This window comes from Phocoena sinus, chromosome 16 (genome assembly GCF_008692025.1).
Source record: "Phocoena sinus isolate mPhoSin1 chromosome 16, mPhoSin1.pri, whole genome shotgun sequence".
NCBI lineage: Eukaryota > Metazoa > Chordata > Mammalia > Artiodactyla > Phocoenidae > Phocoena > Phocoena sinus.
Window position 1 is genome coordinate 60504263 of NC_045778.1, and position 26347 is coordinate 60530609.

Genomic DNA, 26347 nt, shown 5'->3' on the forward strand with positions numbered 1-26347 from the left:
CAGTGCTTGCTTTATGCCCAGAAGCAGTTTGATAACTTCCATTCTTACAACATTGCTAAGCTGATTATTAATCATATGACTATGCAAATACTTTCCAAAGTGAGCCCAGATGTTCACCTCTGTGATTTAGCCTTGCAAGTAACTTGAAATCCATAGACAAAAATCTGGTGCTTTACTTTCCTGGAATTGCTGCTTTGATACCTTTTGACATCGTGTAGACTTGCTTATTAATGCTACCCTGTCCACCTGTCCATATATACAGTCATCCAAACCATTTACACATGTGAGTGGCAAAGAAGTGAGATTGTATTTCACTGCTTGTATGGAGTGAGAGGGGAGGGGGACGGACTGGTACTATTTGATATCTACGCTGAGGACTACAGAATCATGATTTTCACTTCTGTCCAATGTAAATTTCAAGATAGGTCTCCTATTCCCCCTGCCCTGATTGAAGAGTGCTTGCAAATTAAGTTTAGACAACCGTTTTATACTTGGATACATATTGTCTGCCTACATGCTTAGCAGAGCGGCTTTAAGTTTATCACCAATTCTGAAAAATCCATAAGCCCTACTCTAGTTATGTTAGAATACTGGGCATAAAATGAGTGACTAATCAGGAAAATACATCGATTCGAGTAGTAAACCTTAACAGTTTTTGCATCACAGCACCTTCTGAGAATCTGATGAAAGCGTGTGTGTGCGTGCACATACACACGCACGCACACTTATTTGCACATCTTGTGTCTTGTTTTGCATGCAGTCTTAGAGGTTTACAGGATTTTTCTGAAGTCTAACCATGGGGTCTGGATTAATTTTTCTAACCATGGGGTCTGGATTAATAACTACTGAATTAGAACATCTTATTGTTTTAATTGAAAGGGGCCTTAGATGAATTAATTTGGACCTGGTAGGATCTGAGGCTGAGGAACATTTAAGCAGTCCAGAAATGTTTGACTCAAAACCATTCTTTATGAGAATACTCCAAGTTAAAGCAGAAATGAAACGACTACTGAAGGCAAAATAATGTATTAGCCCCTAAGGTGAAATTAAAGGAAAAATACTTATGCCAATAATTCTCTCCTTTGATGACATGCATGGGGCACCTTGAAAGATGGAATATTTTTGTTATCAGATCCTAAACCTATGGGATTCTGCTTCTAGCAATGATGTGAGGATAACGTGCCCAGCTAAGTGCAGCCTGTTCATTGTCAAGAACTGGGAATAATTGCTACTCTTTATTTGTAGAAGAATCACTAATTGCTTTCCCAGTCATTTCTAAGAATGGCACATTTTTTAAAAAGTGAATTTTAAAAAAATTCATAAAACTTGAAATCCATAGACAAAAATCTGTGCTTTACTTTCCTGCAATTGCTGTTTTGATACCTTTTGACATCGTGTAGACTTGCTTATTAATGCTACCCTGTCCACCTGTCCATATATACAGTCATTGACTAACATACTCTGAGGAAGGAGGGCCCCTTTTCTAACATATGTAATTGCACTACAGTGGACATGTGGATCCAAAAGACTCAATATTTTATAGCATGTTAATAACCTCCAAGAGAGATCACTTTGTGAGTCTATGAAAGTTGCTAATCACTACAGCATTTGTACACAAATTTCACACATTTATGATACAACTCAGTGTTCTTATCTTGTTTGATTCAACAATTCCATGATATCTTGAGGTATCAGGTTTAATCAGTCTTTTCAATGTTTTTAGCTCATATAGCCATATATTGTATTATGGCTTATATAGACTTTTTCAATTTCTCTCAAAAACCAAACAGTGTGTGTTTTGATTTAATCCCACAGAACAGCTTTACACTGACATAGGAACAGTGTCCTTTTATTGGTTGTGAGTTTACCATCATCCAGTCACTGGCTCTTTATTGACTGAGTGTCCCTGGTTAATCCTCTGTCACTAATCATAGGCCAAAGAGGAAGAAGTCCATCAGATGCGCCTTGACATTGGGAAGCTCAACAAAATCAGAGAACAAATCCATAAGAAATTGCACCAGATTGAAGGTCAAAAGGGAGAAGCGGAACAGCACAAGGAAACCCTGAAAAATCAGGTCTTGGGATTAGAGAGAGGTAAGCCAAGAATCATTTTGTGCTTTGTTTTATTAGTTTATGAGCGTTTCTTTGGTAACCAATGTCATTTGGCAACTCCATGCATGCAAACACAAACCATGCCAAGTGAATTCAGTAAAATAACATTCAAACTGGTAAGTAGATAATATGGAGGAGACATGGTTTTGAATACCTTGAACTTTCTTACCTTAAAAAACTCTTCAACAGGTTATACTGAGCCCAAAGTATTTTTCAGTATTTGTCAATGGAGTAAATAGCATCTATAATCTTAGGTCTGGGTTCTACATGTCTTTTCCTTCAGTCTTCTTTTTTCACCGAAGATGCGGGATAAATTCAAATGAATATTCCGCATGAGCAGTATTTGAGACAATAGTATACCCAGAATCAGTGAGACAAAAATTAATGGCTTCTAACTCCTTTCCTCTGTTAGTACTTTACCATATGGCAAACACTTGTTTTAGCCAACTTGTGGAGGGAAAATTTAAGTGCCACAGGAGGCTGTGTAGTACAGAAACATCATTAAGGATACAAACTCTCGAGTCAAATCTACCTGGGTTCAGATCCCACCTCTATCACATTTAGCTGTTGGGGATGAAATGGCTAATATATAGAAAGCTCTTGGGACAGTGCCTAGCACACAGTAAGTGCTTACTAAATGTCATCTATTGGGACTTTCCTGGCGGTCCAGTGGTTAAGACTCTGTGCATCCACTGCAGGGGGTGTGGGTTCGATCCCTGGTCGGGGATGCATGCCGTGCAGTGCGGCCAAAAAAAAAAAAAAGTCATCTATTGTTATCCAGATATAATACCACTTATAAAAGTAGTAAGAGAATACTATCTCATTCTGAAAAAGAATATAATTAAAAATAGGATATGCTAGTTAAATTTGGGGTGGTAGAAACAGCTCAGAGACTTGGAGACAGAGGATCAGGGTTTGAATTCTGACTGCACCAGAAAATGTGGGGTAGGAACACCTCATTGACCTCAGCTGTAAATTACTGACTGAGATAGCATACATAGAAGCATAAAAATGTACAGTGACTCCCTAAAAGTTAAGTAAAATATAAATGTCTAGATAAGATTATTAGAAATACTTGTCACGTCTTTGAGGAGTGCGGGTATTTTTCCTCCTAAGACATCGGAAATAATCTTTTACTGAGGTACAGTTGCAGCTGATATTGATAATTTCTCCATTTATTTATTCATTCAATAAATTGAGTACACGCTATGTGCAGACATTATGCTAGGCATTGGGTGCGTGGAGGTTCCTGCCCTCAGGATGCTTACAGCCTAGCATGAGTTTACAATCTAATGTCTTCAATGACGGATATGAAAAAAAAAATAGAACTAGTAGAGCATGTTTTGTAACTGGCTTAGTGAATTTCAGAAAACACTCCATATTAAAATTTCTGTATTTTTGCTGGTGATAGTTCTAAGCTTTGAAAAAAAATTTTATCCATTAAGTATTGAACCCAATCCTTCATCCCTAAATCATGTTTACAGAAGTCATCGTGCTTTCTCTTCTGGTTATTTTACAGATATCGTTAACATCATTATTTCTTCTTATGGAGCACTTCCTTTTGATGTGCCCTATCAAAGAGTGACATAATGGTTAGGAGCATGATTTCCTACCACATATGTTATGATTTCCTACCACAAAATCCAAGAAATGAACTGAAAAATTGCCAGAACTAACAAGAGTTCAAACAGGGTGCAGGTTATAAAATAAATATATGGATATCAATAGCTTTCTTTCCTACAAAGAACCAGTTACAATATATGATGGAAAACCCCCCTTTCACAATAGCAACTAAAGTAATAAAATATCTATGAATAAAGTTACCAAGATAGCTGTAAGACATATATATATAAAACACTACAGAATTCTTTTGAGGGGTATAAAAGAAGACTTGAAAAATGGACAGATACACCAAGTTTCTGGATGAGAAAACTCGATATGATAAAGATATAAATCTGTCCAAATTAATCTACACATTTAACACTTCCAAAAAAAGTTTCAGTGAGTTATGTTGCTTGGGACTTGAAAACTGATTCTAAGTTTCCTCCAGAAGAATAAACTTGTGACCATAGCTATAAAATTCTGGAAAAGAAGAGTGAGAAGGGAGCATTTGCCTTACCAGGTGTTTAAATGTATTATAACACTTCAGTAGTCAAATAGTTTAGTGAAAATGCCTGAATAAACAGATCAATAGAGATCAGAAAGTCCACAAAAAGACCCACGATTATCATCTAAGATAAAGGTGTCATTTCATACCAGTGTGCAGTATGGATTATTAAGAAAATGGTAGTATGACAATAAACTACTTTTTGGGAAAAAAGTTAAGGTCAAATGTAGGAACAATAAAGCCAAAATGCAGAGATTTAATGAAATTAAAGGTAATTTTTTTTTTTAGCAGCAAAAGACTATATATGAAGGCAAATTGTCTAAAATATTGCCAAAGAGTTAGTATCCTTATTATATATAAGGAGCTCTTACCAATTCACAAAAAGGTAAACAGCTCATGAGAAAAATGAGCAAAGAGCCAGTGTGGGCAATTTGAAAAACAGAAAAACAAATAAATGATTATTAAACAGGAAAAGTAGTCTACTTCACTACTAGTCAAAGAAATGTAAATTAAATATGGACATACTGGTTTAGAAAAATCTATCAGGTTGTCAAAGATCAAAGAGAATGATAATAACAGTGGTGGTTTGGGTGTGGATTTAAACTGCTATTAATTTTTGGAGAGAATTCGGCAGTAGGGGAGAAATGTCTTTAAAAAGAAAATCACTTTTGATCCAGGACTTCCTCTCCTAGAGGAACAAATGAACAGGAACTTTCATAGGATTATTGCTTATAATTGCAAAAAAAGTAAAAAAGAAGAAGCAACTTAAATGTTAAGATGGGGATTGGCTAAATAAATTATACATTTTTATACAGTGAAATATGAAGTCATTAGAAATTCTGATGTAGATATACATTTATAATATAGAGAGGTATTTATTTTATGTTTGTTAATTATAAAACAAGTTACAAAACTGTATGTGTGGTACGATTCCCTCTTGGTGTATGTGGTGTCTAAATATTCATATTTATATACACATGTATATTTGCATAGGAAAAAGTCAGAAAAGAGACACATCAAAATCCTAACTAGATTCTGATTTAGAAAATTTTCCCTTCTGTTTATTTTTATTTCCAATTTCTTCCTGTATTTCTAATTACTTGTATAATAAAAAAGATTTAAAAAGAGCAAGGACTTTTTGAAGTCAGAAAGACCAAACTCCCAATCTCAGCCCTGCCACCTCTTGGCTGTGCACCCTTGGCATATGGGCCTTTAAGCCTCGGGGACAGGAAGACCTACCTCACTGAGTTATAGTGAAGATCACGGAACACTCAACGAAAAGTAGTTTTATAGCTACAGAGGCATGAACCCGTGTCCCCTGCATCGGCAGGCAGACTCTCAACCACTGCGCCACCAGGGAAGCCCCTATAAAGCAGTTTTTATGTCACTTTGGCTTTGGCAGATGCTTTCTTAGGTTTTCTTTATATTTATTATTGTTTTTCTCCCTGGTGATGTAGAGGTGGAGGCTTCTAAGAAACAAGCAGAACTTGATAAGAAAGCAATGGTTGAGCTTCTGAGAGAAAGGGACCTATTGAATAAGGTGAGTTTGTTACACTAACACTGGTAAATAAATGTCTTTCTTTAGTGCTATAATATCTGCCTATAACTGGTTGCAGGGGAGAGAAAACTCTGAGGCAAACAAAAGTAGATTCGAATTAATAATAGTGCTCGATTTTCCTCTAAGCAGCTATCCACATTCCACCATTCACTGGCTGTGAATTAAAACCGCATTATCACCTGTGAGCACAAAGGGACTTCGGAGAATTATCATATAAACCAGCAGGGGATTTCAGGGTGTCTTGTGGTTTCTGTTTTTATTGCTGGTGTGTTATTTGGCATCTTAGCAGTTGATCAAAATTTATGATTTTAATAAATTTATTTATTGATTGATTTTTGGCTGCATTGGGTCTCCGTTGCTGCACGTGGGCTTTCTCTAATTGCGGCAAGCGGGGAGGGGGCTGCTCTTGGTTGCGGTGCGGGGGCTTCCCATTGCAGTGGCTTCTCTTGTTGCGGAGCATGGGCTCTAGGCACGCGGGCTTCAGTAGTTGTGGCACGTAGGCTCAGTAGTCGTGGCTCGCGGGCTCTAGAGTGCAGGCTCAGTAGTTGTGGCGCACGGGCTTAGTTGCTCCGCGGCATGTGGGATTTTCCTGGACCAGGGCTCAAACTTGTGTCCCCTGCATTGGCAGGCGGATTCTTAACCACTGCATCACCAGGGAAGTCCAAAATTTCTGATTTTAATATCTATAATCTGCAACTTGTGCTAATCCAGAAAATACAAGTGAGTGCGAATAAAATTTAACTTCTAGGTGTTTGAAGGATGGCTGGTTGGCCATATAAAGAGTCTCTAACCTTCCCACCATCTTTTCAGGAGTGTTGTAGGTTTCCATTTCTGTCTTTGGCCCTTATTTTTCCTAGTCTTTGAGCTCAGTATGGTCCAAAGCTGAGGGAGGGGTTGGGGGAGCTTGAGGCCTGGAAATCCTCCATTCAAGGCAGACCACTACCCCTTTCCCCTCCTTGCCCCTTCCAGAGGATTCCTTTGATTGACAGTCACTCTTAGGAGATTAACTACTTTCAAGGATTTAGGGTAAACATTCCTGCTCAAGGATTTCCTCCAGGGAGGAAAAAGCGATGGGCCAGGTGTAGAGTGGGCAGGCTGCTTCCGGAGCAGACAGCCTGATGGCTTTTGGCCAAGATAGCTTCATCTCATCAAAGTAGATACAGCCTATATTTGTTCATTCCGAATTTTTATTACTTCTTTAAGTTTCCCAGAATTGAATAAATGTTAACAAAGTATTGAATAGATTACCCTCTAGCTTAAAGTAGACTATTTAGGGAATCTCAGGAAATAGTATAAGATTAGATATCTTTACATGCTGAGCACTGCTTAAGAAAGTCATCAATTTTTTTTGCATAATCCTAGTAACTGTTTCTTTATTCTATAAATTTATATATGTAAATAATGTTGGATTTAGATTTTTAAATTTATTTGTAACACATACAATATTTAATCCATTTATATTTTATATATTCTGATAAACAACCTATAGGTTTTCTGCCACAATAGGACACCTAACACATTAATTTTATACTTATTTTGTTTGATCTGACTACGTCAACTCCTTCTTTAGGGCAGGGTACTTTTATAACTTTTTTTTTCCCGGGCCGTTGCATCCTTAATGCCCGGCACAGCACCTGCCCCTCTGCAGGTATGCAGTCAACCTTTACTGATAATACATTCTTTCCCCACTGACTTGAAATGCCACCATTGAGTGAGTGAGTGACATAGTTTTGACAGGCGGCGATGTTAATATATTTGGTTCTTTCAGTGTCATGTTGAAGTGGCTTTATCTTTCATAGAGCAAATGTTTAATTCAATACTTGAAAGTAAAGTTGACCTTTTCCATTTTCTACATTGTCGTCCGACCAAGGTTTAATGTTCATTTTTTTTTAACCTGTTTATGCCAGTGGTTTTCAGACCTGGCTGAAGGTCTGTATTGGTTAGAGATTTGTGGAGGAATTATGAGGCACCTCATGGAACCCAAGGATACAGCTGGGCCTCAGGAACAGATAGGAACCTGGCCTAACACTCTTGGGATGCACAGAAAGCTCTCTACCCCCACCACTAGACTTCCAGCTGAGTTTTTGCTTCATTTCTGTCTTTTAGTGAAGATCGTGTCTCTCTTTTTCCCTGTCCGTATGGCAGAAGAAAGCTATCACCAGCAGCTCCCAAGTTTACATCTTCTACTGAGTTACAAAAATCTGGAGGCCCTATTTCAAAAGTCACTGGGTCCATTCAGCTGTGGCTAGAGAAGCAGACAAGCTCTGCTCCGTCATGAGCATGGCTGCCAGAGTTGCACTCTATTAACTCTGTGTTCCAGAGGAACAACCTGGCTCCTTGGGCAGCCAACCTGAGGCATTTCCATTATAGCATCAGAAACCACCAGGGCAGCTTTTTAAAAAAATTTAGGTGCATAACAGCTCCACTGAATCAGAGTCTCTGGAGCTGGGACATCTGTGTTTTTTTAAAAAAACGGGTTAATTCTTTTTTACTGTTGTAAAATACACACAAAACAAAATTTGCCGTTAGTGGCATTTAGCACATTCACAATGTTGTGCAAACATCACGAGTCTAGTTCCACAACATTTCCATCACGCCAAAAGGAAACCCTGTACCTGTGAGTACCTGCGAGGTGGTCACTCCCCACTTTCCCCTCCTCCCACCCTTGGAAATTATGAATCTGGTTTCTGTTTCTGTGGATTTGACCATTCTGCATATTTATATAACTGGAATCATACAATATGTGACTTTTTATGTCTGGCATCTTTCACTCAGAATAATGTCTTCAAGCTAAAACCATGTTGTATCGTGTACTGCATTCCTTTTTTAAAAAATTTTTTATTTATTTATTTTTGGCTGCATTGGGTCTTTCTTGCTGTGCACAGGCTTTCTTTAGTTGCAGCGAGCAGGGGCTACTCTTCGTTGCGGTGCACGGGCTTCTCATCGTGGTGGCTTCTCTTGTTGCAGAGCATGGGCTCTAGGCGCACGGGCTTCAGTAGTCGTAGCACGCGGGATTCAGTAGTTGTGGCTCACGGGCTTAGTTCCTCCGCGGCATGTGGGATCTTCCTGGACCAGGGCTCGAACCCGTGTCCCCTGCATTGGCAGGCGGATTCTTAACCACTAGGCCACCAGGGAAGCCCTTCATTCCTTTTTATGGTTGAATAATATTCCACTGTGTGGATATAGCACATGTTGTTTATTTAGTCATCAGTTGATGGACATTTGGGTTATTTTCCCTTTTTGGCTTTTGTGAATAGTGATACTATGAACATTCACGTACAAGTTTTTGTTTGAACACCTGTTTTCTATTCTTCTGAGTGATACTGTTGGAGTGTATGTTAATTCTGGGTATCTGTATTTTTAATAAGTTGGTTTTATTTTATTTTGTAGTCAAAGCCTGTGTTACATGATTAGATTCAGCTGTTCTAACTTCACAAGAAAAAGGCAAGAGCTGGGACAGAGGTTGACTTTGGGGTCAGCTAGCTCTGGATTCAAATCCTAACTCCACTGTTGTATGAACTTGTAGGCAAGTAGCTTAACTTCTCATTCTCAGTTTCCTACCCCTAATATGGGAGCGATATAGTGCCCACTTCCTGGGGATGTTGTCTCTTAGTGCATTTATATGTATGTCTATAGTGCTCTGTGCAGAATTAACATAACAAGCTCTAAATAAGCTGTAAAAAATATGATTATTTTTATTCATCTCCCAAACAATGCATCTAATTATTTTAGGATTAAGACAGGGAGTACATTTAACCAAAAATCTCCCAACATTTTGAGTAATGGGGCTGGTGTGTTGTCCTTATTTTTAGAATATGCTTAAGGCGGTCAGTGCAACCCAGAAACAGATAGACCTGGTAAAGCTCCATGAACAAGCCAAGAGAAACCTGGAGGAAGAAATCCAGAACTATAAAGAAGAGGCTCAGAAGCAGAGAAAGATTATCTTTCAACTGGAAAAGGAGCGAGATCGGTACATCAATGAAGCCAGTGACCTTACCCAAAAGGTAAGCCACTCCTCCACGGTGTGGGTCGAGCACCGGCACATTCTTTCTGATTGTCACGTTTCTGATTGCCACACACTGTTGCAAAGATGAATTAGTCAGATTTCAGCTTGTGGTTCACATGCAGATTTAAGATAGTGGGAAATAAGCTTTGCTAGGAAATCAGCTACTTCCCATTTAGAGTAAATAAATGCTGAGCAGATATTTGCAGAATGTAAGCTTGGAGGAGCACAAATGCATATGGTCAGTCCTGCCCAGGCAGGACATATCTTCCTTGTAAAAGACCCCCGGGGATCCTCGTACCCCTGATTGGGAGCCATTGTAAAACAGCATATTTCTCTTGCGACTTTATCATTTAAGAACTTCCACTGATTGATTTACTGACTCTGAGAGGACTAGCTGTCAGTTCAGGCACTCATATTCTCTATCTTGGCTGACCTTGTTAGCCTCTGTATCAGTCAGATTAAGTTGTAACAAATAATCCTCAAGTCTCAGTAGTTTATAGCAACAGAGATCTATGTTTTACTCACATTATTGGTCTTTGAGAGTCAGCTGTAGGCCTGCTTCATGTCCTGTTTATTTCAGACTGACTCTGTTGGGATGTGCTGGCCTCTTACAGAGGGAAAACAGTGTAATAGTGGACCTTTGATATGCTCTCAGAACTTCTGCTGGCAAGGGAAGGGTACAGGGTCTGTCCACTCACATTTCATTGATCAAAGCAAGTTACGTGATTAAGCCTGGTATCCCCAAGCAGGAGTGTGATCCTACTAAGGGAGGGGCCCTACCTGCTGAGACAGCCAGTGTATCTGAACATATAATCTGTTGCAGCCTCCTACTTCTCCTTCCCAAGAGTCAGTTTTTCTCCACTCCTGTCTGCCATCAAGTTGTTAAAAATTCCAACCTGATATTATTACTCCCAGCCTTACAAACCTCTGTCATCTCTCAGCAACCTGGGGCAGTGCTTCCTAACATTCTTTGCATCACAGTATCATAGAAAATTCTATATCTACAGTATGTGGGAATGAGAGAGATGAGAATGTGCAGGGCTGGAGGGGACTAACCCAGGGATGCTAGCTGCCCAGGTCCCACCTGGCCATCCTGTGGGTGGTACATACCTGTATTTTGGTACATACCTGTAACCCATGCAAGACACAGCCATTGGTATATTCTGACTTATGCAACAGAGTCTAAGCTCTTCGTTCTCCCTGGAAAGGCCTTTCTTCCCTTCTCTGCGTGGAAAATTCTTATTCAATACCCAGCTCACATGCTCATTTCTGGGGTCAAGCCTGTTTTGACTCCCTAGGCAGAACTAGTCACTTCCTACTTTATTGGTTTGTTGATGTCTCTGGAATGGCACTTATCATCTTCTAGTGTAATTATTTGTACCTTTGTCTTCCCTACTTTATAGTGAGTTCTTGGGAGCAAGGACTTTATCTCATTCTTTTTTTCATTTTCAGCATGCTGGTAAATAGTAGGTGCTGAAAAAGTGTTTGTTGAACAAATAGATAGATGATGAGTGATAAAAAGAATACTGCCACTGATTTTAACATAGGATTGTATATTTCTCTCTGTTTCATTGTAAAGGAGAGATACTGGTACCAAGTTTTGCTGGTAACAGTTTTTCACAGTTTCTGATGTTTAACTGCACAAGGTTACATAATGTCTTACCTAAACAATTTAAGCACGAGTTCTTAAAATGTTCTTTATCGACTATAATTTTTCTCTCTTACTTAACCCCTGACAGCATATATCAGTTGCCACAGCAACTTGTGTCACCTCTAGACTTCTTATTAGAAACATATATGTCTTTTTAACACCTTCCCATATTTATTTCTTTCTTTACTGTCACACACACACACACACACACACACACACACACACACACACCCCTCATTCCCAGAAACAGAAAGTTCCCTTTCGTGCATTCTGTTTATAGGGAGTTGAGGAATAATACCAGGGGTGGGGAAGATGTCATGAAACTGATATTTTGATCTACTTCTAAAGTGAGTTGTTCCAGGCTTATCCTTTTGACCCAGCAATTTCTTTTGTAAAAACTGAATATATGAAAAAACAATAATGCAAAGATTTTTATAAAAGAATATTCTTCAAAATAAATTGTGCAAATTTGCTATGTACCATTAAAATCATGTTTTTGAAAAATATTTTTTAAATGGGGAACATGGTCACAGTATGAATCTGATAAAAACAAAATGCAAAGTTATTAATATGGTTTGACCTAACTTTCATCTGTGTGCAGATGGGGTGGTGGTGAGGATTAAATGAGGTAATATTATAAAGCATTTAGAATGATCTCTGGCAGATAGTAAATGCTATGAAACATCTCATAAATAAGCAAGTAAATAAATAAATAAATTTGTTGATGAACAGCCCAGAATTTTTGTTCAAAGTGGCATTTGAATGTAGCTATTTTCAACTTCTTGTTAAATGTCAATAAGGTACAGACATAGATGAAAAGTTTTAACAGTCTCAAACACTAAGGCCAAAATAAAGCCTGATGCTAAAATAGAAGAAAGAGACTGGATGAGAACTTTAAAGCCAATAGAGGTGAATTGAGGAAAATCTACCTGGACCTCAACTCACAGTCCCTTGAATTTGCTTGCAATTGAGAAGGGGAGGGGTGGTGGTGAGCAGGAAATGGGGGGAGATAGGAGAGGATGAGAGAGAAGAGCAGACAACACCAACAGCGAGGCAGTAGGCTGGGCTCTTCTGGAAGAGCTGACCAGTTCTCAGAGCAGGAATGACCAAGGAATTGCTAAGAATGGGATGTCCGAAGGTTGGTTTTAAGTTCTTTACTGTGCTCTGTACCTGAAACCTTTGGTGACAGTCTGCTGCATCAACCCAGTGGCTGGATTGTGCTTTGTGGGGTCAGGGATGGGGTGGTGAGGGATGTGAGGTAACAAATCTCAGAAAAGGGACAGTATGTGCCAGAGAAAAGTGCCAATTGAGAATCCGGAATTCTATGGAAACAGGAAATCAAAGCCACAGTGAATAGGAGAAATATAATTCCTCTAAGAATTTTTGGAGATACTAGGTGGGATGTTGGTCTTCCTAGCACACAGAATGAAGATTCTAGATGTTCTGTTGTGGTTAAGAACACAGTGACCCTGACAGGACAGAGGACTATCATCTGGGTTATAAGTCCAAGATGACATTACCTCTATGATAAAGCAGAGATGAAACAGAAAGGAAGTGATGGATAAAATAAGGAACAGTTGTAAAGAGACTAAAATACACACAAACCCCAAACCAAACAAAAGCAAGCAATAGCAGATTTAAAATCCACATTGAAGTTAGTAAAGAACAGAATTGATGTGGAAAATAGTGGAGTGCAAACTTGAGTAGTTCTCCTAGAATGCAGGTGGAAAGAAAAGATAAAAATGATTGAAGAGAAGATAAGAGATAAGAAGGACAGGGAACATAAACCAATCTACAGATTGTTGGTCTCTGATGGAGGAACTGAGCCCCAAGTCAAAGATGTAACGGAACATATTTTCTGGAAATGAAGAAAGAACTGTACATGCGGATTGAGTATGTGTCAGGCAAAATCAGTGACAGGAGAATCTTACAGAGACTTGCTCTGGGAGAAAGTTGTGTGTGTATTGTTTCACACACAGTGATGCAGAAAAGTACTCTCTGAGAATTAGGCAAGAAGAAAAAGCAGAAGCTTACTTGCCTTTTTTTTAAAAAAAGGAAAAAGAGTGGAAGGTAACACACCACCATGTGAATACTACTTATCGCTGAGTGGTAGGGATACAGATTGTTTTAATTTCCCTCTTCTGTGCTTTTTGTATTTTTACAATTTTCTGAAGTGAATATGTATTACTTTAGTATCTTGACCAAAAGAAAGAAAAAATATTAAAAAAAACTTTGCCTTTCAGTCAGGGACCAATAAAATCCTACGTTTCCCAAGGAGCTTTATTAAAAATGTTTTCTAACCCATCTGTACTTGGTTCCCCTCTCTGGCAGTTGAAGAAATCTGATGTTATTACCGTCTTTGCATTTCTGCGTCTGCCTCATGCTACTTACAAGTTTCCTTAAGGGCAAGTCTCCTTCAATTTTGAGCTCTTTGTGTTACTTATTCACTAAATAGGTACTCAAATATATTTTGAAAGAGTGTATGGAAAGCATAATTAGACATCTGAATCAACTAGTCAAAGATTTAACTTTAGGTATCTATATTAAATTCTTCTTCAGTAATCTGTTTATCACTATGGGTCTGCCTTCCTTTAAATTCATTTGAAATAGGTTGCCATAATGGACAATGCTATCTAAATTATCTTTGGCAATTTTAGCTGTGAGTGACTTCTGGCCTGATGTCCTCTTCCTTCTGGGCTGCAAAAACAGTGTCAACATTCGCTTTCTAGCTCTTTTCATTTAGAGAAAAAAAGTGCCATCTAAGATGCTGAAAGCCCTACATTACATTTTATTAATTTAACTTGGCATTTGCAAATGAGAAAGAAGATCCTGTTTTTTGTGCCAGAATTGGATGGCTCAGAATCCCAAACCCTTTCTTTATGTGTTTGTCTCAGTCAACATGTGCCACAATATTGTTGCATAATAAATAAACACCAAATCTCACTGGCATGCAAAAACAAGCACTTATTGCTCGCTTTCACACCTGCAGTTGACTAGCATCAGCTGTTGTAGGCTGAGCTTGCCTGGGCTTGGCCTGGGCTGTGGGTTGGGTCCAGATTTGCTCTATATGTTTCTCATCCTCCAGAATACATGGTATTCTCATGGAGAAAGAAAGGAACGCCAAGGACAGACCCAACCATGCAAGCACATTTCACGATTCTCTACTAGCCAAATGTTCTCTGACACCCCATTGACTATGGCAAGTTACATGTCCAGGCCCACCCTCAACAGCAAGGGCAAGAGGTGCTAGGAGCGAATATTCACGGAACCGTAAAACAATCTACTACAATGTTGCAGCGCTTTTTTTTTTTTTTACATCTTTATTGAGGTATAATTGCTTTACATTGTTGTGTTAGTTGCTGCTGTATAACAAAGTGAATCAGCTATATGTACCCATATATCCCCATATCCCCTCCCTCTTGCGTCTCCCTCCCACCCTCCCTATCCCACCCCTCTAGGTGGTCACAAAGCATCGAGCTGATCTCCCTGTGCTATGTGGCTGCTTCCCACTAGCTATCTACCTTACGTTTGGTGGTGTATATATGTCCATGCCTCTCTCTCGCTCTGTCGCAGCTTACCCTTCCCCCTCCCCTATCTTCAAGTCCATTCTCTAGTAGGTCTGTGTCTTTATTCCTGTCTTATCTTCATGGGTTTTCCTCTGCTGCACTGTGAATTTTATTATTCGGGTAAATTGAGAGGCACCAGGAACGGCATCAGAAGTTGTGGTCCACCATATTTACTTCTTTTGTAGACTTTTATAAATTCTAGGTAAAATCATTTCCAGTTAATTATTAAATCCGGGGAACATTTTGCACATTATGCATTTGGCTCATTTTAGGACCCCTCCTTTTTCTTCTGGCTATCACCTCCCAGGCTGGAGCTTCCAAACCCGATGAGAACCCCACGATTAACCTGCAGTTTAAGATCCAGCAGCTGGCCATTTCTGGACTCAGGGTGAATCGTCTGGATATGTATGGAGAGAAGTACAAACCCTTTAAGGGCATAAAATACATGACCAAAGCGGGCAAGTTCCAAGTTCGAACCTGAAGGGAGAGTTCTGCAAAGGGAACAGTCATGAACACTTTTTCATTGCTTACTTGTCTAAAAGTAAAAACTGTCAGCCCTCTCCTAGGTCACTGCCCACTCTGGACCACCTGCTCCTGTTTTCCCGTAGTTTCAGTGCCCCGGAGCTAACGAAGGGAGGCCGGGCCACCAGGGAGGCCTGCGCAGAACCCACACACCAGCAGCACCAAGTCAGTTCTCAAAGCAGAGGCGTGCGATGCAGGGGGAGGTACTTGATGCCGTATGTAATTACTTGTGACATGGTTACCACAGGAAAAGACCAGCATTTGTTTCTCGCTTGGCTTTAATTATCTGTAAGCCAAGGGAAGACGTCTTTAGTTTTTTTAATTAATTTATTTTTGGTTATATGCCAAAATATAACAGCTTATATAACAGACAGCTTATATGCCAAAAAGCGTTTTTCACAATGAATCCCTACCTACAAGTTTCTTAGCTGTCTATTTGCCTATAACAGTGTCAGGCAAAGCTCTTCTAGACAGAGTTTCCAAGAAATGAATAATGTGCTTGCAAGGACTTGGAAGTAAGTGAGGATAGCAAAAGTTGATCAAAGAGATATTGTTCACTGAATACGTACTTCATCATAAAATGAAACTTCTGTTTCTTCAATATTAATTTGAAGTTTTTTATACAGAGCATCTTTAATAGGGTTAGAACCTTAGAGAGAGCCTTCAAGGGGACATACACAAATTTTAACTTTTTCGTGTTATAATAAAAGAAGTATACTGTGGATCACTATTTCCCCGCAGGAGAACAGGATTTGATCCATAGAGAAAATCAAATTGATTTGTTAAGTGCTAATATTATATAATATCACATAATGTTAACCTATCACGATAATCTATTAACATTTATTAAATGATTAAATTATGATATGCCTGGTACTTCTCTGATGGCATAAATATATTTTTTCTCACTTACATCCTCATAATAGCCCTCCGAGGCAGATATTATATCCCTCATTTTGTACCATAACATGTTATTAAAAGCAGATAGAAAAATGGATATGCCTCTCTAAATTTGAGATAGGGGATAAAATAAGAAAGCAAGAAAAACAGAGAAGACTTAAAATTTCACATGGCTGGGCATATAGTTTTTTTTCTTTGTTTTTTTTGAGAGTGAGTTTTCCAGTTTCATTATGGAGGTAAAGGCGTTGTCAGCATTGAAACCATTGATATCAAGTCAGAAAAACTTTGAGTTTATTGTACTGATATTTCATTAAATGCAAGTTAGAGGATTCCGAATTCAATGGCCCACTTTCTCATCCTGCCTAAGTCCATATGCCGTTTTGACTATGGCTGCAGATTTCCAGCACGCGTTATTGATTTTTATCTCACTCGTTTCTATTGGCAGCTTGTTTTAACAGAAAAAGAAAAGGTAGTAGGTTATAAACTGAGATTGTACCGTGATAGTGCACTCTGAAGCAGGCCTCCACGTGCTAGGATCTCCAATCCTCTGGCTATAATAAAACTTTCTATATTTGGTTGTGATTTAGCTCATGAGTTGGTTTGAGGTATCTAAAGTGTAATCAATTAATCAAGCTCCAGCCCCATAGCTGGCATTCTACATTCTCTGATATATCCTTTTAAACTGGGGACATTATGCTGATTAAGGGTTTTGCCTCTATTTAACACTCCACATATTTTATGAATTTTCAGGATTTGAACCTCTGTGTGACATTGGTTTGAATGATTTCCATCAAAACAAATTGAGCCCCAACACTTAGAACTGAATTGCTTTGTGAATTGTCTTTTCCCTTTGTTTCAATACTTTTACAATTTTCGTTGTCATTTAAATGAAATACCCTTGATCTTCTTGGTATCATGATGGGTTCCTATTACTCCCAGCTTTAACAATCCAGAAGCAAGTTTGATTTTGTGCATTGTTGTTTGCAGAAAGATGGACCCTGCTAGCTGGGTGCCCAAAAAAGAAATGTCCTTGTCTGCATCCTTTCTCTGGAGCATGATTCTGTCTGTGCGAAGGATTATTCTTGCTGTAATATCTCCCAAAGTGATTGAACAAGTAATTTTTTTTCTTTTCTCTGATGTGCTGCTTGATATTCTGAATGCTGATGATGCTCTTCAAAGTATTTTCAATCTATTCATTTCACTGACCCCAACAAGGGTGGTCATGTCCATAGAAAGGCTAAATTTTGGGCTGAGATAGTCCCTTTCTTTTAAAAAATCAAACAAGTAACAGATCCAGGAATGGATACCTTATTTAGGTTTCACATTTGTTCTTAACTTATACATTTTAGTTCCTAGTGGTAGTACATTAAAAGGCCACCTGCTACTCATTTTTAAGGATTCTAAAGGTACAGATCAAAAAAAATGATGGAGGAAGGAGTGGGATTTCTTTTCATTTCAGATCTGTCCATGTGCCTCTTCTCCAGACCTCCTCTTCTCAGATTTTCTAATTTTGTTCCAGCCCCACAACCAATGATGCAAGCCATTCATCACGGAGTCTGTATACATTCTTACCTTGGGCCATTTTCTTTCCACACAAAGTGAGTGATAGCAATTAATAATAATAAAACAGCAAAATCATATAAAAATACTTTGTACAACTCTGGTTGCATAAATTTAAAAGATTGGTTGAAATAGATAATTTTCTTGAAAATATGTACACACATCGAGGCTTGACTCAAGGAGAAGTAGAAACCATAGAAAGATTAATAACCATGGAAGCCACCAAAAAGGCTGAGAGAGAATTAGCTCCAGCACTGTCACTGGGGACCTAATTATTTTAGAATTGAGTTCCTTCAAACTTTGAAGAATCAGTTAATTCTCAGGCTATATAAATTTGTGTGTGTGTGAGAATTTAGAAAAATGTACTGTATATTCTTTGGGGTAATATTGATTGGCATTACTATACTGACGTAACTCCTGCCTTCTGCTGTGATAATGAACAAAGACTCCAGGCCGAGGAGAGAGCTTGGGGTGAGTCCTTGGCTGGGGTGATTGAGGAACAAGAAGGGAGAGGTGGTTCTCACAAATTATGTAAATACCAAATATTAACTTCTTAGATAAGATGTGAATGACCATCCTATTAACCTCCCAGTGTTTAATTCTGTCATAACACCCTATGCGTATCTCAGATTATTGGTTGTATCCATTCCTTGATTATCCGTTTTATGGTGGAGTCACTCACTAGAGGTGAACTTGAGGGTAGGGAATGCATCTTATTCTTCTTTACATCACTAGTGCTTTTACAGTGCCTGTCATAGATGGGTCCTCAATGCATGTTCCGTGAGTGAATGAATAAGAAGGTGAGTGGATGAATGAGTGAACAGAAGCGTACTCTGCTCACTCGTTGAAACAAGCAGAAACCTTGATATTGAAATAGAAACAAAAAGAAAGCTTTAGACTTAGGTCACTTATGAATAGGTATGCAGCATCCTAAATTCTAGCAAACCGAATTCAACAGTGCATTAAAAGAATCATCCAGTATGACCAAAGAGGGTTTATCCTGCAACTGCAAGGATAGTTTTCTATTAAGAAAACTATTGCTGGTGGTATGGAAATGTAAAGTGTTACAGCCATTTTGGAAAGCAATCTAGCAATATCTATTAAAGTTAAAAATATATATGTCTTTTGAGCCAGATATTCCACTCCTGGGAATCCATCTCAATAGAAGTAAAAGGACAAGTGCATAGGGACACATGTATAAAATGTTTATTGCAGCATGGCTCAGAGAGGCAAAAAAGTGGAAACCAAGTGAATGCCCATCAGAGGGGAGGAGCTGAGTATATGATGGTTCATCCACACTGTAGTGCATTATGTCCCCTTCAAAGAGAATGAATTAGAGCTAATCCACCTGATTTCCGCGAAGTATTATTAAGTGATAAAAATCAAGGTGCATAAAGGTATATAAGAGGATCCCATTTTGCTAAAAAATAAAGACCAAACTCAAAAAGCAAAAGGAAAACAAACAAATCCCTGTATCTGTATATTCACTAGTTGAACAGCTATGAACTATATTACTTCTTTTGAGTTCAGTTTGTGAAACTGAGTTCAGTTTGTGAGTTCAGTTGTTTGTGAAAGTGGGATGATGATAATGCACATCTCATAGGATTTTTGTGAAGATTAAGTGAGTTAATACATGTAAAATTCTTGGTATATAGAAAGTACCTGAGAAATATTAGCTATTGTTATGATGATGTTATAATGATGACATTAGTAGACCTGAATAGAATATGCAGAATTCAAAGAAAATTTGGAAGAACACATAGTAGATTATTAACCTGGTTACTTTATGTATCAATGAGGGATTGATGTAGGTTGAAGGGAGAAGGAAGGTCCAAGTAAATAAGGAAAAGAAAATAAAGGTATGTTTTCCATTTATGCATTCATGTAGAACTGTGGCACATGGGACTATGTATAAAGAAATAAAATACTTGTAAAAGGAAATATTTATTACTAAGTATATTAAATCAGTAGACCCAATAATGTAGTGCAAAATAATATGTGCTAAAAAGACACTGACTAAAATTTAATCCCATCCCTCCTTAAATATAAGCCTAAGAAAACTTTGAAAGGTGTTTATTTAACGATATAAAGGAAAATATGTTAAACACCAGCCATCATTAACTCTAATGGGAAGACATTAGAAGAGGGTTTCTTGAAGTATATTTTCTGGAATACTAACTCCACAAGTGGAGTAAAAGAATTCCCTCGTGCAGTGGCTTGGGAACGTGATGCTCACAGATGGTCCGCACCTGATTCACAGTATCGGCGTGGCAAAAGGCCTAGGTCCTTTTTGACCTTTAGGTTCTAGGTAAAGTGCCTCTTCTTTAGAGGAAACCCTTCTTTCCTTCTCTGTCATATTGCTCTGCTTATTTCTTTCAACTGTAATCATTAATTAAGAGAACTCCACTGAAATGCAGTGAAATATTCTTAAGAATTTTCTCCTGTGTGTTCTAACTGTTGTTAGATCATAAGCTCCATTGATTTAATCAGTCTTCCTGCTAAATTTTTTTTTTCTTAAGGAATTTTTGAAGAAGTTTGTCCTTAGAAAATCAATTTCTGTGGCCATTGCAGCTGAGAGTCATGATTACCTTATTTCTACTGTATGGATTGCTTGTTGAGAGGTATAGGCTCATGGTAGAATTTCAGGCCTCAGTTCTTCATACTTGCAAAAAGGAGGCAGTTATTCTTTTTTTTTTTTTTTTTTTTTTTGGCTGTGTTGGGTCTTCATTGCTGCACATGGGCTTTCTCTAGTTGCAATGGGCAGGGGCTACTCTTCGTTGCGGTGCACGGGCTTCCTATTGCAGTGGCTTCTCTTGTTGCAGAGCACAGGCTCTAAGCACATGGGCTTCAGTAGTTGTGGCACACGTGCTCAGTAGTTGTGGCGCACGGGCTTAATTGCTCTGCAGCATGTGGGATCTTCCTGGACCAGGGATTGAACCCGTGTCCCCTGCATTGGCAGGCGGATTCTTAACCACTGCACCACCAGGGAAGTCCCGAGGCAGTAATTCTTGCATCTCATCTTGCCTAGAAGTGTTTCATGCACAATAGAACACATATTTTTATGAAGTCCTTTGGGTTTCACTGATGGAGTGAGTTTGCATTGGCAAGACAGTGTTATGATCGCTATCAATGTTCAAAGGCCACTTTTCTTTCTCGTGGTCAACCTTATAAAGCCATGAGTATGGCCAAACAGCTAAGTTATCTCTTATCCTTCCTAGTGCTTTGTGTTAAGATCTGTTTAAGCCTGTGCTTCTTTTTTTTTCTTTCCTTTTTTGGTGGGTGGGGTGGTCAAGAGAGGTTTTCAGAATTGAAGGAATTTCTTTACTTTCTTTTCCCTCTTGTGATCACAGAATAGCTGCGCTAAGCCTTCATGCTTGAGCAGAACTCCGGCATAGATAAAGTATATGTGTGCCCCTCATCAGCTGGGCTGAATGTCTGTGTTGTACTGCAGTGATTATAGCCACAGTCACATTTTCTGATTGCTGGCATTTCTACGAGCTACCCTTCGATAAAAAAATCTGTTTGTCCTGAACCGATAACCACAGATGGGCTATTCAACCATCTTTATTACTTCTTTCTCCTCCAGGTCCTCATGAACATGGAAGGCATAAAAGTCCGTGAAATGCAGATTTTTGACTACAGGAAAAAAATTGCTGAATCAGAGACTAAATTAAAACAGCAACAGAACCTGTATGAAGCTGTGCGGTCAGACAGGAATCTGTATAGCAAAAATCTGGTTGAAGCTCAGGTAAAGAATATATTTATGTCTTTACATTTTGATTCTTCCCCATCCTGGGTTTAAAGCAGTTTCTGTTATCCTAATGGCAGGATTTAAAATAGATGCAGAAAGAAATATCGTGGAATTCACCTGAAAGAGATCAGTTTATGCAGAACTGTCAGATTGTTTGAAATGGAAATAATGAAACTTGATTGGATGCGAAGATCATGGTGCTGGTTTTAATTATTATGTAGAATTGCCATTCTCCTCTTTCTAATTTTTAAAACTGCTAATAGCTACCATGACTCAGAGGGGAGCAGTATACACTTGTCATTTAATTGCAGAGCTTTGCTTTGTAATCTTTTAGTTAAAAATGCTTGTTGTGATTCCAATTCCTCTCTTGTACAGTGAAGAATAAAGTAAGTGTGTGTGTGTGTGTGTGTGTGTGTGTGTGTGTGTGTGTATGACATATTCATTATGTATACTTTATCTCATGAGAGTATTTGGAGAGTTAATGCTATAAAGCACTTTGAGGTTGATGGGCACAAGATACAAAGGAATAGCCCAGTTGAGACCATTGTTTTGAGTGAGTCTCCCTTAAAAGCTCTTGAATGTGTTTTGAACTTCCATAGGCATGGTGATGTCTATTTAATTCACTTTCAAACATTTCTCCTTTTATTCTGTTAGGATGAAATAACGGAAATGAATAGAAAATTAAAGATTATGACTCATCAGGTAGATCAATTGAAAGAAGAAATCTCAGCCAAGGAGTCAGCACTTGTGAAGCTACATCTGGAACAACAGCACATAGAAAAGGAGAAGGAAACGTTGAAGGTACAGACCTTATAATAAAAGCAATGAACCAATAGTCAATCTATTAGACCTATTGGGGCCAGGCTCCGTGCTCATGGAGGGGAGTAAGGGGGCAGGAAAAACAACCAAAGCACCTGGAGGATGACCTCCACCACCTCCAGGTCAGCCTTCCCTAGAGGAGTGCTCTCAGGTAGAATGGGGAGGGGCCGGTGGAGATGCAGAGCACCTCGTTTACCTGTGATGGCTATCATGGCATCAGTGCAAGAGAACTTAGCAGGTCCCAGGAAGTCCTGGAACTTTCAGGCTGACCACAATCTCTTTGCATTTACAGCCCAAGTCCAGCACTTTGCCTGTACTCAACCCTCCCAAACTCCTCCCTGGGGCTTCTATAAGGCAATGCTGGCAGGACCCTTTGTCCCTCTGTCCTAATCCTTATTTACTTCATGTGCATGTGCCTTTGCTGCCCTCAGCATCATTAACTACCAGGTGTCAAGCTTTGTCCTCACTTGATTTGCCCTCAACTAGGTTCATTGTTCACCTTACTTCTGTGAATCTAAGAACTTTGCAGCCACTCCTCTAGGGAATCACCTTTGTCTTCACACGTATTACTAAGATATATACTTTTAAATCTACTAATTTAGAACATTCTATGTCTACTAATATAATATAAAGACTCTTCCCCAAAATACATGCCAAATAATTATACCATATCAAATCCTTGAACTAAATGTTTTACTGTACACAGTCACGAAACCTAATGTATTTTCCTTTTCCTATCCAATCCAGTAGATTTCCCTTCTGATCCATTTGACCGAAGAATTAAAAAAGGAACTTCTAAGAGAATGATGCCACTTTTATTTTTTGCATATGTTTATGAGCCACTTGCAGGAACTTTCTACAAACAATGAGACTGGTTACCTCAGTTTCTGCATATAATTAACTTCAGAGATAGTTCCTATCTTGAAAACGTGTATCTCGTGTTGGACAGGTTTAATGCCAAATTTCCTTGATTCCATGATGCCATAGATTGACCTATGCACTCTCAGTTTAATAATAGGTTTTGTCAACTTAATGATAGGTCTTCATGGAAACAGAACTACTACATTAAATTAAGATACATGAGGTCTGAGAAAGATTAAAATGTAACAAAAGTGCCTTTACAATAGAGATATGTTAATTGATTTATTTACCTAAAACTGTCATCTCCCCACTCTAGTTCATGACAGAAAAAAACAGAAAATTCTGTACTAAAGTTTATTTACATATAAAGAAACATAAATATATTTTGTAAAATTTGAAAATATCCTGTGTCTTTGTTCTTATTTTCCTTGTTTGAAAACAGTTTTATAGAAGGTAGTATGTTTCTGTACCACCCTGGAGTCTATAGTGGGATGGGGTTTATTTATTATGGGCTGAAGCAGAAGAATCTTATTGTAAACGTTGCTTCACCCACAGGCCTCATGGACCCACGTTAGCAAGGCTTCAGTGTAACTTGACTTGGTACATCATCTCTTCGTTTCAGAGGATGACATTGATCCTCATCTCTTACTTTCCCAAGTAATGCTCTTCTCAAAAGATTAACTATTGCTGCATAATGGGGTCCAAGGTAGACAAAATCCTGCTTTAGAATAAGTAATGTCCTATGCAAAAAAGCAATTACTCCTGATTCCTTAGTTTGACTTTGGTTAATATTGGTTTCAATTACACCCTCCTTCATTAGACATCTACACACATAGCTCCAAAGAAGCATCATAATAAAATAAAGGATAATAGGGTCCTGCTTTTTGGTCCTGGGCCAGCAGAGTTGGCAGCTTGTGAATAAGAGAGATGATTAAAGGGCTTCTGCTCTAGAGAGTCTGCTCTAAATGAGGAATCCTAGGTCTGGATAGCTTTGGGTCATCGATTATAGGAAGATGGTTGCTTTGGACTTGCTGTGAAACTAGGATGCCTTTTCCTCAGGTTTTCCCATTAAGGCAAGAATTAGGAACAGAAAAAGGCTGCCTCCTTGATTTATTATTTGAGGTTATCCAAGGGGAACTTGCAGTGGTGCTTTGACTGGATAATTTTGGCCTATCCTTAAGCCCATTTGACATTCTTTTGAAAAATGTGACAGCTTGAATGTTGAGTTTCATTTAGCCTCTTGACTTTTTTAGCCTGAAAGATGAATCACGTTTACAGAGGTCTCTGGATTTCATGCATCTGAGGTTCGCGAACCAAAACCCTGGAGGGGAGGGCAGATTTTCTAGTAACTCTGCTCCATGAGAGACATGTAGTTTATTATTATGAGTTCTACAGAGCTATGTGGCTACATAAGCCCTCCTGGAAGGGCAAGCCCTAGCCTGTTTGGTAGACCATGAGATGCCTTTTGACAGGACAACCCAATTTACTGCTTCTCCAACTCGACAGACAAACAATCGTCTGTAATAGGTCATCCCCATCCTCATTCATCCCCCTCAAAAGAAAAGTCTTGCTTCTTCCATGTTCCTTTTTCCTTTTCAGTTGCTACCAGGCTCTCCTGACTCCTCAGGATTCTAGACATTGTCGGCACATGATGGTTATGACAGAATGTCAGTAGATCTTTGTAGATGTTGCTGCATCTGCGTTCATCTGTCCATTGTGTCCCCGTCTTGTTTCATCAGCACTAAAGGGGCCGTCTCATGTGGAGTGTCTGCCTTCCAGTCCTAACAAGCTCTTGATTCTGTTTGTCACCTCCCAATCATCCCACATCAATCTGACAGCACTTTGACTCTTGGTGAATAATTCAGCAGCAAATTCTCTATGTCCAGAGCTCAGCATCACATTAGCAACTGGCTTCAGGGCACCATATCCTTGTACTTAGTTGACTCTCTAGAGTGACACGGATGGGAACTGTCGGAGGAGAGTGGGGGAGACAGAGAGAAAGCCTAATTATTCTCATGGCCAGAAGACTTTAGGTGGTCCTATTTGTTCTGCTAGAAATAAACAGATGGTTTCTGTGAAACCCAGTGAATGTTGGGATCCTGTATGAATGGGTGCAACTCCCTCAAGTAAGATTCTTGAGATATGACTTATGCCTGCAGCAAGATTGGATGATATATATTCTGTCAACACCTGTCACAAAACTGTAAAATTGTAGAGGCAGTGACGAAAGAGTGTGTCCTGCCATTGTATTACAACTTCATACCTTGGGTCCCACCTAGAACATTACTTGATGAGCTTTTGTGTGCACAGTAGTTCTTACCATCTTTCCTGGATGAGACAGCTCAGATTTACAGCTGCTAAATGCATTAGACCTAAGGTATTTTGTTGATGTTAACATTTGCTGCCAACGTCTAATGGCACATCTTGTTTACAGCCCATAAATTTATGACATAAGGAGACCACTCAGAATTTTGATATATTATGAAAAAAAACACCCAGCAATGCCAAACACATGAATGGTTTTACATTTCAGACAGATACTTTTACACACCATTGATTGCATTTTAATATAACAGCCATTTCATTTTGTTCTGCTGATGGATTCTGATCAGCTCTCGGCACTTAGGAACAGGGAAGTGAATGTCACACATCTGGGAAAATAAAAGTTTTATTAAAGAAAGCATGAGCCAAACGGGTATTTTATTGCTGTCTTTCCTGTCACCTTAGATGATTATAGAAGTAGAAAGGCTGGTTCTTCACTCTCTTTCCTAACAGGCAATCCCCCAAAGTGGTAAATACTAGACCAGATCTTTTCTCACTAAGTATCTCCTTTTGCTTATCCCTGGACCAAAATATATTTCATGAATGAACAAACAAAACGTCATAAAGGAAACTCTGGGTTTTATAGTAGCTAGCTGCATTTAGTTTGTGACA

General features: G+C 38.8%; 1 protein-coding gene across 1 annotated transcript in view; it reads left to right on the plus strand.

Annotated features, from left to right (window-relative positions):
* Positions 1-26347, plus strand: part of CFAP58 (cilia and flagella associated protein 58) — a 114497-nt gene that overhangs the window by 14273 nt on the left and 73877 nt on the right. Inside the window, exons 7-11 of the mRNA XM_032607596.1 lie at positions 1935-2094; positions 5677-5759; positions 9590-9781; positions 21569-21730; positions 22388-22534. Of these exons, the coding sequence (XP_032463487.1) occupies positions 1935-2094; positions 5677-5759; positions 9590-9781; positions 21569-21730; positions 22388-22534 (744 nt within the window). The remainder of the gene's footprint in view (positions 1-1934; positions 2095-5676; positions 5760-9589; positions 9782-21568; positions 21731-22387; positions 22535-26347) is intronic.